The sequence below is a fragment of the Macrobrachium nipponense genome, chromosome 6, assembly GCF_015104395.2.
Source record: "Macrobrachium nipponense isolate FS-2020 chromosome 6, ASM1510439v2, whole genome shotgun sequence".
In the NCBI taxonomy this organism is placed as follows: domain Eukaryota; kingdom Metazoa; phylum Arthropoda; class Malacostraca; order Decapoda; family Palaemonidae; genus Macrobrachium; species Macrobrachium nipponense.
In genome coordinates, this window is record NC_061108.1 from 18196935 (window position 1) to 18209024 (window position 12090).

Genomic DNA, 12090 nt, shown 5'->3' on the forward strand with positions numbered 1-12090 from the left:
ATGGGAAGCCAGCAGCTCTGTTACATCATCAGGTTCAAGATCTAGTTTCAGCCTCTTGCTTAGCCCTACGATCTTCCTCGTCACAGTCTCGACGTCTTCTGCCTGGTCAAAGCCTTCAAAACTGTGCACAAACTGTGGACACAGTTTCTTCCAGGCCCCATTTAAAGTGGTCGTCTTCACCTCGTCCCAAGCACTTGCAATATTTTTCACTGCATCAGCAATGTTGTAGCCCTTCCATAATTGCTTCAGTGTCAACTCCTTGTTAGCTTCTATGGCCCTCAAAGCAAAACGTATCCTGGTCTAAGGTAGTAAGCCTTTGAAATTAGCTATTTACTCCCTGGTCCATTGGCTGTATCAGCGATGTGGTATTGGGTGGGAGGTACACCACCTTCACATTAGGGTGCATGTCGCTCAAATTTGAAGGGTGACCAGGGGCATTGTCCAGGACTAAGAGGGCCTTAAAAGGCAGACCCTTTGAAGTCAAATACCGTTCCACTGCTGGCACGAAATGGTCATTGAACCAATCTTCGAAGACCATCAAGGTAACCCAAGCCTTCTTATTTGATTTCCAAATCACAGGGAGTTGACTCTTGAAAATGCCCTTGAATGCCCTGGGATTCTCGGCCAAATACACCAGCAAGGGCTTCAGTTTCAAATCGCCACTTGCATTGGCCCCAAACAGCAAAGTCAGTCGCTCCTTTCCAGCTTTATGGCCAGGTGCTGACTTCTCCTCTTTGGAAAGGTACGTTTGATTTGGCATTCTTTTCCAAAATAATCCAGTCTCATCCACATTAAAGACTTGGTCAGCCGTGTAACCATCATCCTTAATTATCTCAGCCAAACCACCTGGAAAACTTTCTGCTGCTTCGCTATCAGCACTAGCAGCTTCACCTTGCAGCTTCACATTATGCAAATTTGCACGAGCCTTAAAATGGTTAAACCAACCTCTACTCGCGGAAAATTCACCACCAGCACTGCCTTCGCCAAACTTTTTCACTACTGCCTCATGCAGCACTCTAGCCTTCTCCTGGATCACACTTAAGCTCACCGGAACACGTCGCTGGTTCTGGTCCTCTAGCCAGATCATGAGCAATTTCTCCATTTCAACAATGCTCTGGCTACATTGCTTCTCGTTTATCACCGTTGACTTCATCGGTGCAGCATCCTTAACGTGCTTCAGAATACGTTCCTTGTCCTTCACAATGGTTACCACCGTGGTCCTGCTCAAGCCTAAAGAACGGCCTATTTCGGTGTTAGTTTCTCCCTTCTCCGAACGCTTCACCACGTCATATTTTACCTCCATCGTGATGACCTTCCTCTTCTTGGATGAACTATCATCGGAGGAAGTACTTTGGCGTTTAGGAGCCATTGTAAATTTGCGAAAATGGCAAGGAATTTCAGCAACGTCTTGGCACACAACCGACTGAACTTCAGGCAGACACGCGATTAAAGTGGCGTCTTTTGGTAATGTTACGCTTAGCGTCCTCGACCGTCCGAGGTCGTTGTTCGGTCAATTTACCATACAGTTTAATAGCGTTAATTAATTTATGCGCCTCCGCTCAAAAACTAGTTCTGCGTATGAGGTATCGTTAAAAAGCATAACAAAACGTCGTAACCTTGGAATTTGCGTTGTAATCTAACCAGAAACTTAGTTTTTTTAATTATGTACTGGAAAGAAGCAATGATTTTTTCATTATTTGCGCTTTTGGACTGTTTTAAACTGTGCATCCCAAGCTAGTATTCATTCGCCCGCAAACTAGTTCCGCATATGCGGCGTCACTAAAAAAATTCAAAAAATACGAAAAAAAAAAAGTCGAAAATCATCATAACCTCAAAATTTTTGTTGTAATGTAACCAAAAACATATATTTATTATATACTGTGCTAAACTATAAAGGATTTTTATCATAGCATGCGTTTTTTAAAAGCATCGTTAACTCGGAGCGTCGGAAGCGTCAGCGTCATAACATCGGAACAAGCGTCGTAACCCAGGACGGATTTTCCATTGAATATTTAAGAAAAAGCGTCGTAACCTCGGAACGTCGTAAGCCGGAGCCGTCGTAAGCCGGGGACCGCCTGTATACTATTTGTATGGAAACAATTTACAAATATCAGATAACAAATGCTTTGTGATGATGTTCTGGCTGTATTGAAGTATTATGACAGTTTATATATACACAGTGAACCCCCATAGGATGTGTTGCAGACCCCCCCACCCCCCCCCACTCGCAAATATCTATAATCTGTGAATGTAATAAGAACCCCTATAAAAAATGCTTAAAACTGCCTGTTTTATTAGTATATTTCAAACTCAAGAAAACCAATTAATAATGCTTATAGTAGTACCTGGTTTTATTAATAGTTTTATCAAAAAGTGCACTTAAACATGAAATTTATGTGAAAATACATTAATCTGAAGACACATGTTTCTCATAGAAAAATATACTGCGAATATGTGAATTTCCCACGAATAAGGGGTAGATATAGACCATAGAGAAATCCGCAAGTAGTATGTGAGTCCGTGAATGTCGAGAATGTTAATATGGGGGGTCCACTTTACAGAATTTTCTGTACTATCTAAACTTGTAAAGAAGACAGGACTAAGGAACTATACAGTATGTAGATACTGTAGGAACTCTTTATGTTTTCTGTTTAAAAGTTAGGATTTTCAGATATGGTTTCATTCCTTACTAAGGACATTTTTGTGCAGTAGGCCCTATTTCAGTAATTACATATTTATGCAGAGCATAATGTGATTAACTTGAAATATTCCTAATATAAATATCTTACATTTCAGATCCTGAATGGGCATCATGTAACATTGGCGTTTTTATTTGTACAACATGTGCTTCTTTACATCGAGGATTGGGGACACACATATCCCAAGTCAGATCTTTAAGATTAGACAAGTAAGTAAATTATGTCTGTGAATGTTGTTTAAGATATGTCTGGATCTTGTGAGGATTGCAGGAAGACTGTAATTTTGAGTTCAATGTTACTTGTCTTGGTTCGGTCAAGTACTATGTGATATGCTTGGTCAGAGCAGTATACTGTAATACTGTACATATCATGTTGGGTAGAAACTGGATTACAGTATGTGCTGTATGTAGTATATAAGGTTTTCTGTTGTGGGATGTTAATATTTTTATTGATGGGATTTATTTAATAGAATTTTGTCATTTGATTTCAAATATTTTTTGAACATGGAAATTTAATGTTGTATGTATTCATTCTTTTTTGACAAAAATTGGGAAATATAATGTTGTATGTATTAATTCTTTTTCCACAAAACTGGTCAGTGCTAGTTTAGCAAAATGAAGTCATGATTGCTGATTGAATTCTGCAAGAGAATGGACTCATTTAGGGAACCCCGTCTTTTCTAATGCCACCTCGTTATATGCAGTAGATTTCCTTTTCTGTGATAGATAGTGGTTAGTTTTGTTGCATTAGTTTTCTAGAGCTTTTTTCATTATTCACTGCATACCTCGGTAATGCCACATGAGATGTGCTAGGCTTTTGGAATAAGTTCTCTCATAAGATTATTGATTTTATGACTTCTGACTGTTGGTAATTTACAGAGTCTTTTATTTTGGCTGGTGTCATATTTGAATAACCATTTTTACTTATGTGGAAGCCAAAGTTTACATTCCATGAAGACTTCATGTTGTGATATTTGTTGGTATTGTGTTGCAAGTAGCTCTGAAAATGTTTTATGATAAGCTTTTTTTTTATACAAAACTGCTCTTTTCTCATTTTCTCCTTTCTTACGCTAGAGATTTACTGCCATAAAACAGCCCAGTCTTGCACGAGCAGTCATTAACCCAACAAATGAGAAGGACCCATGTATTAACAGTTATCTGTGGTGAACGCTGTCAAAGAGAGATATAGTATGGAATTAAATGTCAAATGACCAAGTACTGTGATAGCTAATTATGGAAATTTCTCTCTCTCTCTCTCTCTCTCTCTCTCTCTCTCTCTCTCTCTCTCTCTGCTCTCTCATCGTCTCTCTCTCTCTCTCTCTCTCTCATTTATCTGTTCTTACAAAGCTGCTCTATTTTTTGTCTTGTTTCCTCTTACTTATTCTGCATTTTTAAATTCCTACATCATAAAACAACCCTTTTTTGTATCAGCAATCATTATGCCCACACTGGAGAAACCCCCCTTGTTGCAGTGGATTTAACTTGAGCAGAAAGAAACAATTAGGACATAGGATGTTGACAATAGGTACCATGTCAAGGTGTTTTGATATTGCTACCCAGCCCTAATGTAAACTACTACATCAGACATTCCTGAAGGGTACTGATCAAACTGTTTAAATCCTCCTTGTGCCCCTGGCTTTTACAGTAGTATAATCTTATAGTAACTTCCTGAACCTTTTAGGGTCAACCTACATGATTCCCATTTGCCTTGTTTTTGTTTATGTTGAAATCTGTGAAGACTAAAAAATGTAAAGGCATAGCACAATGTAAAAGCTGATACATAAGAGACCATTCAATAAATAAACCATCTTACTGCATTTATGCTTGATGCCAAAAAGATAGAAATCGGCTGAACAATGCAATATAAGCTGCTTTTGAAGATGAGTATCATATTGTTTTCCTCCCCATAGGGGGATAGTGCTGTCAATGCACCTCATGCAGTGTAATGTAGGAATTACTTAAGGTTCTTTGAAGCATCCCTAGCTGCAACCCCCTTTCATTTCTTTTGCTGTACCTCCATTCATATTCTCTTACTTCCAGCTTACTGTACACCCTCTCGTAACAATTGACTCATAATGTGCAGTTGTGAGGTTTTCCTACTGTTACACCTTTCGTACATTTTCACTGTCAATTTCCGTTTCAGTGCTGAATGGCCTTAGTTGCCCCAGTGCTTGGCATGTGTGCCAAACTTCTATAAATCAATTAATCATGTTGTTCTCCTGACTTGACTAGAGGGAAACCTTTCTTGTTAGGCAGTACATACCTTATTTTTCCTCATCAAATTGGGCATCCTAAGTGAGTGGGAGTCTGTCAATGTTCTTTTTTATGTATACTTTTTCAGTGTGAGTAGTCAGGGCTGCTTTTTCTGCCCGTATCATTAAAGTTGGTTTAGTAACTTGATATATCAGTGAAACCACAACAGATGATAACTGCCAAGGCAATTAGAAGAATAGGGCTTTTGTATTTTGGTGTAAATTTAACCAGTAAGACTGCATGCCATATTGAAGTGCTCAGTCTAACTCACACCTACAGAATATGTTTGTATGGTATTCTGAAGGTTACATTTTTGCCAATATCTTGTTTGTACAGTTAACACATATTCTAGTGCAAGTGTTATTTCATTTTTTATTCATAGTCTTACCAAGCAATTATTCAGAAGTAGGATTCCTACGCACAGCAGACTAACTTTCAAATATCCCAGCGGCACCGCCATCATTAGTGCAGGTAACTAGTTACCGCCCACCTCTTGGTAAACGGGCATGATGTCAACACACCTCTTCAATTGGATTTCTGCTGGCTCCCGAGTAACATTGGTAGCTCTGCGGGTTTTCTACGTCATCTCTTGGAGGGTTGTTTGCCTTTTCATGGATTTTGGTGGCGTACAAGTTTTTCGGTGTATTTTTCAAGGAGTTAGCTTAGCTTAGTTACTCTTTTGGGATCAATTGCTGCCTTAATTTTCTCGATTATGTCAGATTCTGGTTCATCAGGATTGAGGTTTTGCGCAGAGGGCTGCAAAACTAGACTAGTTAAGGAAATTTATGACCCTCACTCCAAGTGTACTAAATTTTGTCAGGAGTGGGATGATGAGCAGTGGAAACTTTTCATTTCTCATCATAAGAAAGTTTTACAAGATAGGAAGTGGAAAGCAGCCATTAGGGCAGATAGTATGGTTTCTGTAGCTCTGCCTTCTACCCTTGTTAGCGGAGATCGCTATTCCTGCTTCTTCTCCTTTAAGAGGTCATCTTCTCCTATTCTCAGTCCTCTGACCCCCTCTCTTCCAAATCCTGTACCAGCTTCCCATGTTGCAGTTTCCGACACCATTGCCAGCCTCGAATCAAGGTTCGAGAGGAAATTTTAAATTTTGGCTAATACTGTTATGGAATTAGGTACCTCCATGAAATCGTCCATGGAGAAAAGTGAAATAGTGAAAAGTGCAAGTGAAGTGTCTCCTGAGGGGGTGGCTGTCCGTCCCTCCAGTTCTCCTAGACGAAGGTCACTGTCCCGCTCCCCCGCCTCGGGGAGGAGACATACCAAAGGTCCAAGGGAGACTGGGGGGAGAGTTTGCCCATGGGCAGTAGCTCCCTCTGTCAAACCTGAAGTGTTGAATCAGGTTTCGACTCAGCACCGTTGGAAAGGTGTCTCATTTGGTGTGGAGTTGTCGGACTCCAGTGAGTCACCGTCTCCGCATGCAAGACGCTGGCGTTATTTGTGGTCCTCTCGCCCCCTTAAAACATCTCCCCTCTTCCAGTCAAGAGGTCTGCACCTGTCTTGTAGTCATGCGGATCAGACATACGAAGGGCATGATTCGACTCGCAACTCGGTGGACTCAACTTAGAGTCGACAGGTGTGGATACCTGTGAGACGTATGCCTGCTCATCAGTCGAAGCAGGATTCTTCGACTTCTGGTTTGGACTTTTCGTCTGAAGCGAGGCGGGAGCCTACATCGTCAGTTCAACCCCAGCCAAGAGAGTTAACTTCCCAAGAAGACAACACTTTGAGGAGTTGTTTTCCTTTTTCAAAGGGAAGAATCTGCCTTTGAGGAAAGAAGAAGCAACTATGTCACCCACTCCGTCGGAGGTGCTTGAGCAGGACACAGGAGAGCTCAAGCAGAATGATGAGCATGAGCAGTTCGTAGTAGTAGAGAAGGAGTCTGGTCAGTTTTCGACTTAGTCTCCAACTGCTTACACGTCCTTAATGAGGTTCCTCATGGACTGTTTTCCAGAGCACTTTTCTCCTGCCACCCCTTCGTCTCCACCGTCGATCTTCATGATGAAAAAGAAGAAGCAAGCAGAAGGACTCCTACCCAAGCCAGTCCTTTCCTCTGTGGCTAGGAAGGCCTTACAATAGGTGGATGAATAGCTAGCGACCAAGAGAGACCATGGTAAAGAGTCTTTCGCCTTCCTTCCTTCCATGCTCATTAAAAAGAGGTATCACTTCTACATCACTGGAGAAGCTCGTTCCCCGGGAGTCTCTGCCTCCTCCCAGGGAGACTTCTCGGCCTTGGTTGACGCTAATAGGAGAGCGGCTTTTTCCACGGCGAAGACGTTCTTTGCTTTGTCTGAGATAGACCACATGGTTCGTAACCTATTAAGGGAATAGAGATCTTCAGTTTCTAGGATTGGTCGATGGAGGTTTGGCGAGGAAACTAGAGGACTGCCCCTCGCTATCCGATGATCTCAGGAGGACTGGCTGGGGGTGCTTTCCTGCTCTGACAAGGCCATCAGGGATGGAGCGGATGAAGTAGCTTCTTTGTTCGTGATGGACATGTTGAAGAAGTGTGAGCTGTGGTGCCCCTTTACCACCAAGGGAGTCACCACTGTGCAGAAGTCAGCCCTACTTTTTGCTCCCCTAGACAACTCACACTTGTTTCCTCAAGGCACGGTTCAGAATATTCTGTCGGCTCAAGAGAAGAAGTTGACAACAGATTTACCGGCTCACTCTACGAAACTGCCTATGCCCATTGCGGCTGTGGTACCTCCTTCCAAGTCGCCATTGCAGAAGCAGCCTTTTCACGGGGGAAAGTCATGCCCCTTTGCTAGGCCGCGTTCTAACCTTCGACCACCCACCAAATCCTCTTCTAAGTCAGCAGTTAAGACCGAGAGAAAATGGTGTTCCCTCCCTTCGCACTCCCATAGGCACCAGGCTGCACTAGTTTTGGGAGGAATGGAAGAGCAGAGGTGCAGAAGCCTGGGTTATGGAAGTCTTACGCCTGGGCTAAGCCATCCCTTTCGTGGAAAGACCTCACCTAGCCAAGGTTCCCATCAGATTGACGGTTTACTCCATAGGTTCGGAGAAGTTTTTGGCTCTCGAGGAAGAAGTAATATCCTTGGCTCGCAAGAAAGTAATCGAGGAAGTCAACGACTCGTCGATGAGCTTTTACAACAGGCTGTTTTTGGTTCCCAAAGCATCAGGGGGCTGGAAACCCGTGTTGGATGTAAGTGCATTGAACTGGTTCGTGCTGAAAACCAAGTTCAAGATGAAGACTCAGAGTTCTATTCTGGCAGCTCTCAGTCAGGGGGATTGGATGGTATCCCTCGACATGCAGGATGCTTACTTCCATGTCCCAATTCATTGGGACTCAAGGAAGTTCTCCACTTCATCTTTTGTGACAAGATATTTCAGTTTTGGGCTCTGTGCTTTGGCCTTTTGACAGCACCTCAAGTTTTCACCAGGGTTCTAAGCCCGTTGGCGCAGTGGCTACATCTGATGGGCATCAATGTCTCAATGTATTTGGACAATTGGCTTCTCCGAGCTCCGTCAGAGGAACAGTGTGTGAAGGATGTGGAGAGAGCTCTCTGCCTGACGTAGAAGTTGGGCATAGTCATGAATATGTCGAAGTCCCAAGTCATCCCTTCTCAGAGAATTCTCTATTTGGGGATGACTCTGGACTCTGACTTTTTGGGCTTTTCTGGCCCTGAAAAGAGTGGAGTCGTGTCTGGCGACAGTACAAACATTCCTGCACCGCTCGTCATGCTCAGCAGTGCAGTGGGATGCGCCTACTGGGGACGTTGTCCTCAGTAGAGAAATTTGTGAAACTAGGGAGGTTACACTCGAGGACGCTCCAGTTTTACCTAAAGCGAACTGGTGCAGAAAGTCGCAACCAAAGTCCACAGTTTTCCCAATTACAGAGGAGATAAAGAACGATCTAGCTTGGTGGGATTCGAGAGAAAGGCTTCAGGAGGGCATGTCGCTCCTCCCTGTGAACCCCAGTGTAGAGTTCTTTTCAGATGCATCAGACACAGGTTGGGGCGCTCTGCTCATGGAGCGCAAGGTGTTGGAGGTTTGGACAGAGTCCCAGAAAGCTCTTCACATTAATGTCAAGGAACTCCTGGCTATATTCCTGGGCCTTCAGGAGTTCATTAGTCTACTAGAAGGTCGAGTCGTAGCCATTCATGCGGACAACTCCACAGGGGGGAACTTGCTCTTTCACTTTGTTCTTGAAGGCGCGAGAACTTCTGCTCTGGGCCGAAGAACATCGGATCTGGCTCAATCCTCATTTTGTTCATGGGAAGATGAATGTTCTGCCAGACAAGCTCAGCAGAAAGAGGCAAGTTTTGTCATCGGAGTGGATATTGGACACAGAAGTTTGCCGGGATCTTTGGGAGGTTTGGGGAAGACCAGCCATCGACTTGAGTTTGTGACGTCCAAGAACAACCGTCTGCAACTGTTCTGCTCCCCCATTCCAGATCCTCTAGCATGGACAGTAGACACAGGATGTTATTAGATTGGTTGGGTCTAGATGCTTACGCATTTCCTCCCTACGGGATGATCAGGGAGGTCATCAACAAGGTGAAGCACCATCTAGATGTTCGCTTGACGTTGGTAGCCCTGTTTTGGCTGAGGAAAGAGTGGTTCCCAGACCTTCTGGACATGCTGGTAGATTTTCCGAGGCTACTTCCTCAAAAGAAGTCTCTGCTCAGACAACCTCATTTCCACCAAATCCATCAAGGGTTGTCCGTACTTCAGCTGACAGGATTCAGACTGTTGGGAGTCTCGTCAGAGTGAAAGGCTTTTCAAGGAGAATGACAGAAGTGATTGCAAGATGCAGACGCACTTCTTCTAACAACCTTTACCAATCAAAATGTAATGTCTTCAGAAGATGGTGCAAGCAAGTTAAAGTCTCTTCTTCTGAGACCAATGTAAGTCAGATTGCTGATTTCCTTCTCTTTCTTAGGTCGACGAAGAAGTTATCCCCTTCCACGATTAGAGGATATAGGGCCTATGCTCAGTTGGGCTTTCAAGCATAGTGGGACTGGAGCTGTTGACGAATAGCGATCTGACAGACCTCATAAGGTCTTTTGAGACATTGAAGACTCCAAGAGACTCGGTGACTGGTGACTTGGATCCTAGATGTAGTATTGAAATTCATTTCTGGACCTCCCTTTGAACCTATTCGCTTGTCTTCCCTGAAGAACTTGACGAAGGAAACACTCTTTCTTTTAGCTCTGGCTTCAGTGAAACGCATTAGCAAGATTCACGCTGTAGACATGAGAGTAGGTTTCGCACAAGGGAATGCTGTCTGTTCCTGGGTTCTGAACTTTTTGGCTAAGAACGAGCTTCCGTCGGATCCCTGGCCTTGCTCGTTTGTCATCAAGAACATTTCAGATATTCTCGGACTAGAGGAACAGGAGGCTTCTATGCCCAGTGAGGGCATTAAGTTGCTATCTGAAAAGGACTGAGAAGTTTATGGGCCCCTCACAACGTTTATGGTGCTCGGTGAAGAGCCCTTCTCATCCGATGTCAAAGAACATCATGTCCTTCTTTCTCAGATCCTTAATCACCGAGGCACACTCCACTATTGATGAGGAGTCTCTTGCATTCCGCAATAGCCTGTCTTTATCGGCGATTCTGCAATCTACTATCTGGAGATCGAAGTCAGTGTTTGTGACACATTACTTAAAAGAGTTAGAGATGATATTTGAGAACTGTAGTACTTTTGGTCCTTTATCCATTGCTGGCATGGTGTTGTGGAAAGCACATAAAGGGAGTTGGTTCCCTCTAATTTTTGCCTTGTATCAAGGTTGTTGAGTCTTTGGGAAGTCTGAAGGTACATAGTACCTGGAGTACCTTCCAGTCGTATGGACACTGAAGGTATTGGTGATGGTTTTTATGGTTTGTTGGTGTAGGTAATTATATATGTTTTGTATATGTATCTGGTTCTCGCCCAGGACAAGGGCATTTGTATTTTATTGGTTCCTTGCTAAGTAGCGGTTAGCCCACAACTGCAAGGAACTCCCCACTTGTAGAGGAGACGCATGCTCCAGTTACCCCTCTCTCTACTAAGCAAGCAGAGTGCCAACCAGAGGCAGTACTCTCCTGCAGCGGCTCACTTACAAGGTATGGTATGACAGGCATAAAAGGTCTATGCTTTATTTTGTAACCCTCCTGATGAATTAATTTTCTCAATGTGGTATCTCCACTACCCTCCACCTTTCAATTTGTAATCGACTGAATAATTGCTTGGTAAGACTGAATAAAAATGATATTTTCATACAATCAACTTACCTGTCAGATATATACATAGCTAAGACTCCGTCGTCCCCGACAGAAATTCAAATTTCGCGCCACTCGCTACAGGTAGGTCAGGTGATCTACCGGCCTGCCCTGGGTGGCAGGACTAGGAACCATCCCCGTTTTCTATCATATTTTCTCTGTCGCCGGTGGTATCAACATTGTTGTTATTACCTCCTGACTTAGATTCTTTTTTCAACATTTGATCAACGTTTTTCGGCTTTTTGGTGACGTATTTGGATCGTGTTTTGGCATTCGCTACTGTGGACTGTTTTTGGAATAACTCTTTTGGAATTTTCTCAGTATGTCTGATTCTAATGTGAGTGTGAGAATGTGTGTGAATGTAGGCTGCAGGGTGAGGATACCGAAAGCTTCGGTTGATCCTCACACTGTATGCCGTAAATGTAGGGGGGTTCAGTGTTCTGCTTTTAACACTTGTAAGGAATGCGAGGGTTTGAATGCAGAAGAATGGAAGACTTTGACTTCTTATTTGAAGAAGTTAGAGAGGGATAGAGTTAGACGACTGAAAGGTGGGAATTCAAGGCCTATTGAGCCTTTCACGGATAATTCTAACCCTACTACTGTAGATTCTCCCTATAAATCTCATTCTCAGAGTGTCTTTTCGGATTCGGCATCGGAAATCGCCAATCTGAAAGCGACTATTCGAGACATGAAAACCAAGATGGCTGACTCGAAAGGTAAGGCTAGTGATAGTGAACAATTTAGTGAAGTGAGTCCTATCAGTGTTGTGGAGGGGGCGTTTGATCGTCCCTGCGGCGCTCCCAGGCCTAGACCTCTTCCAAGCTCACATGCCCAGAGGAGAAGGAAAGTCGAAAGCCTTAAGGAGGTCGTGGGGAATCCCCAACGGTCAGACGTCCCTT

General features: G+C 43.5%; 1 protein-coding gene across 5 annotated transcripts in view; it reads left to right on the plus strand.

The window, feature by feature from the left end:
• Positions 1 to 12090, plus strand: part of LOC135216043 (arf-GAP with dual PH domain-containing protein 1-like) — a 99276-nt gene that overhangs the window by 13213 nt on the left and 73973 nt on the right. For all 5 annotated transcript variants that reach the window (XR_010314790.1, XR_010314789.1, XM_064251004.1 and 2 more), the window contains exon 2: positions 2797 to 2908. Coding sequence is in view for 3 of the 5 variants with exons in the window: in XM_064251004.1 (XP_064107074.1) it covers positions 2797 to 2908 (112 nt within the window). In the remaining 2 variants the exon portion in view is untranslated. The remainder of the gene's footprint in view (positions 1 to 2796; positions 2909 to 12090) is intronic.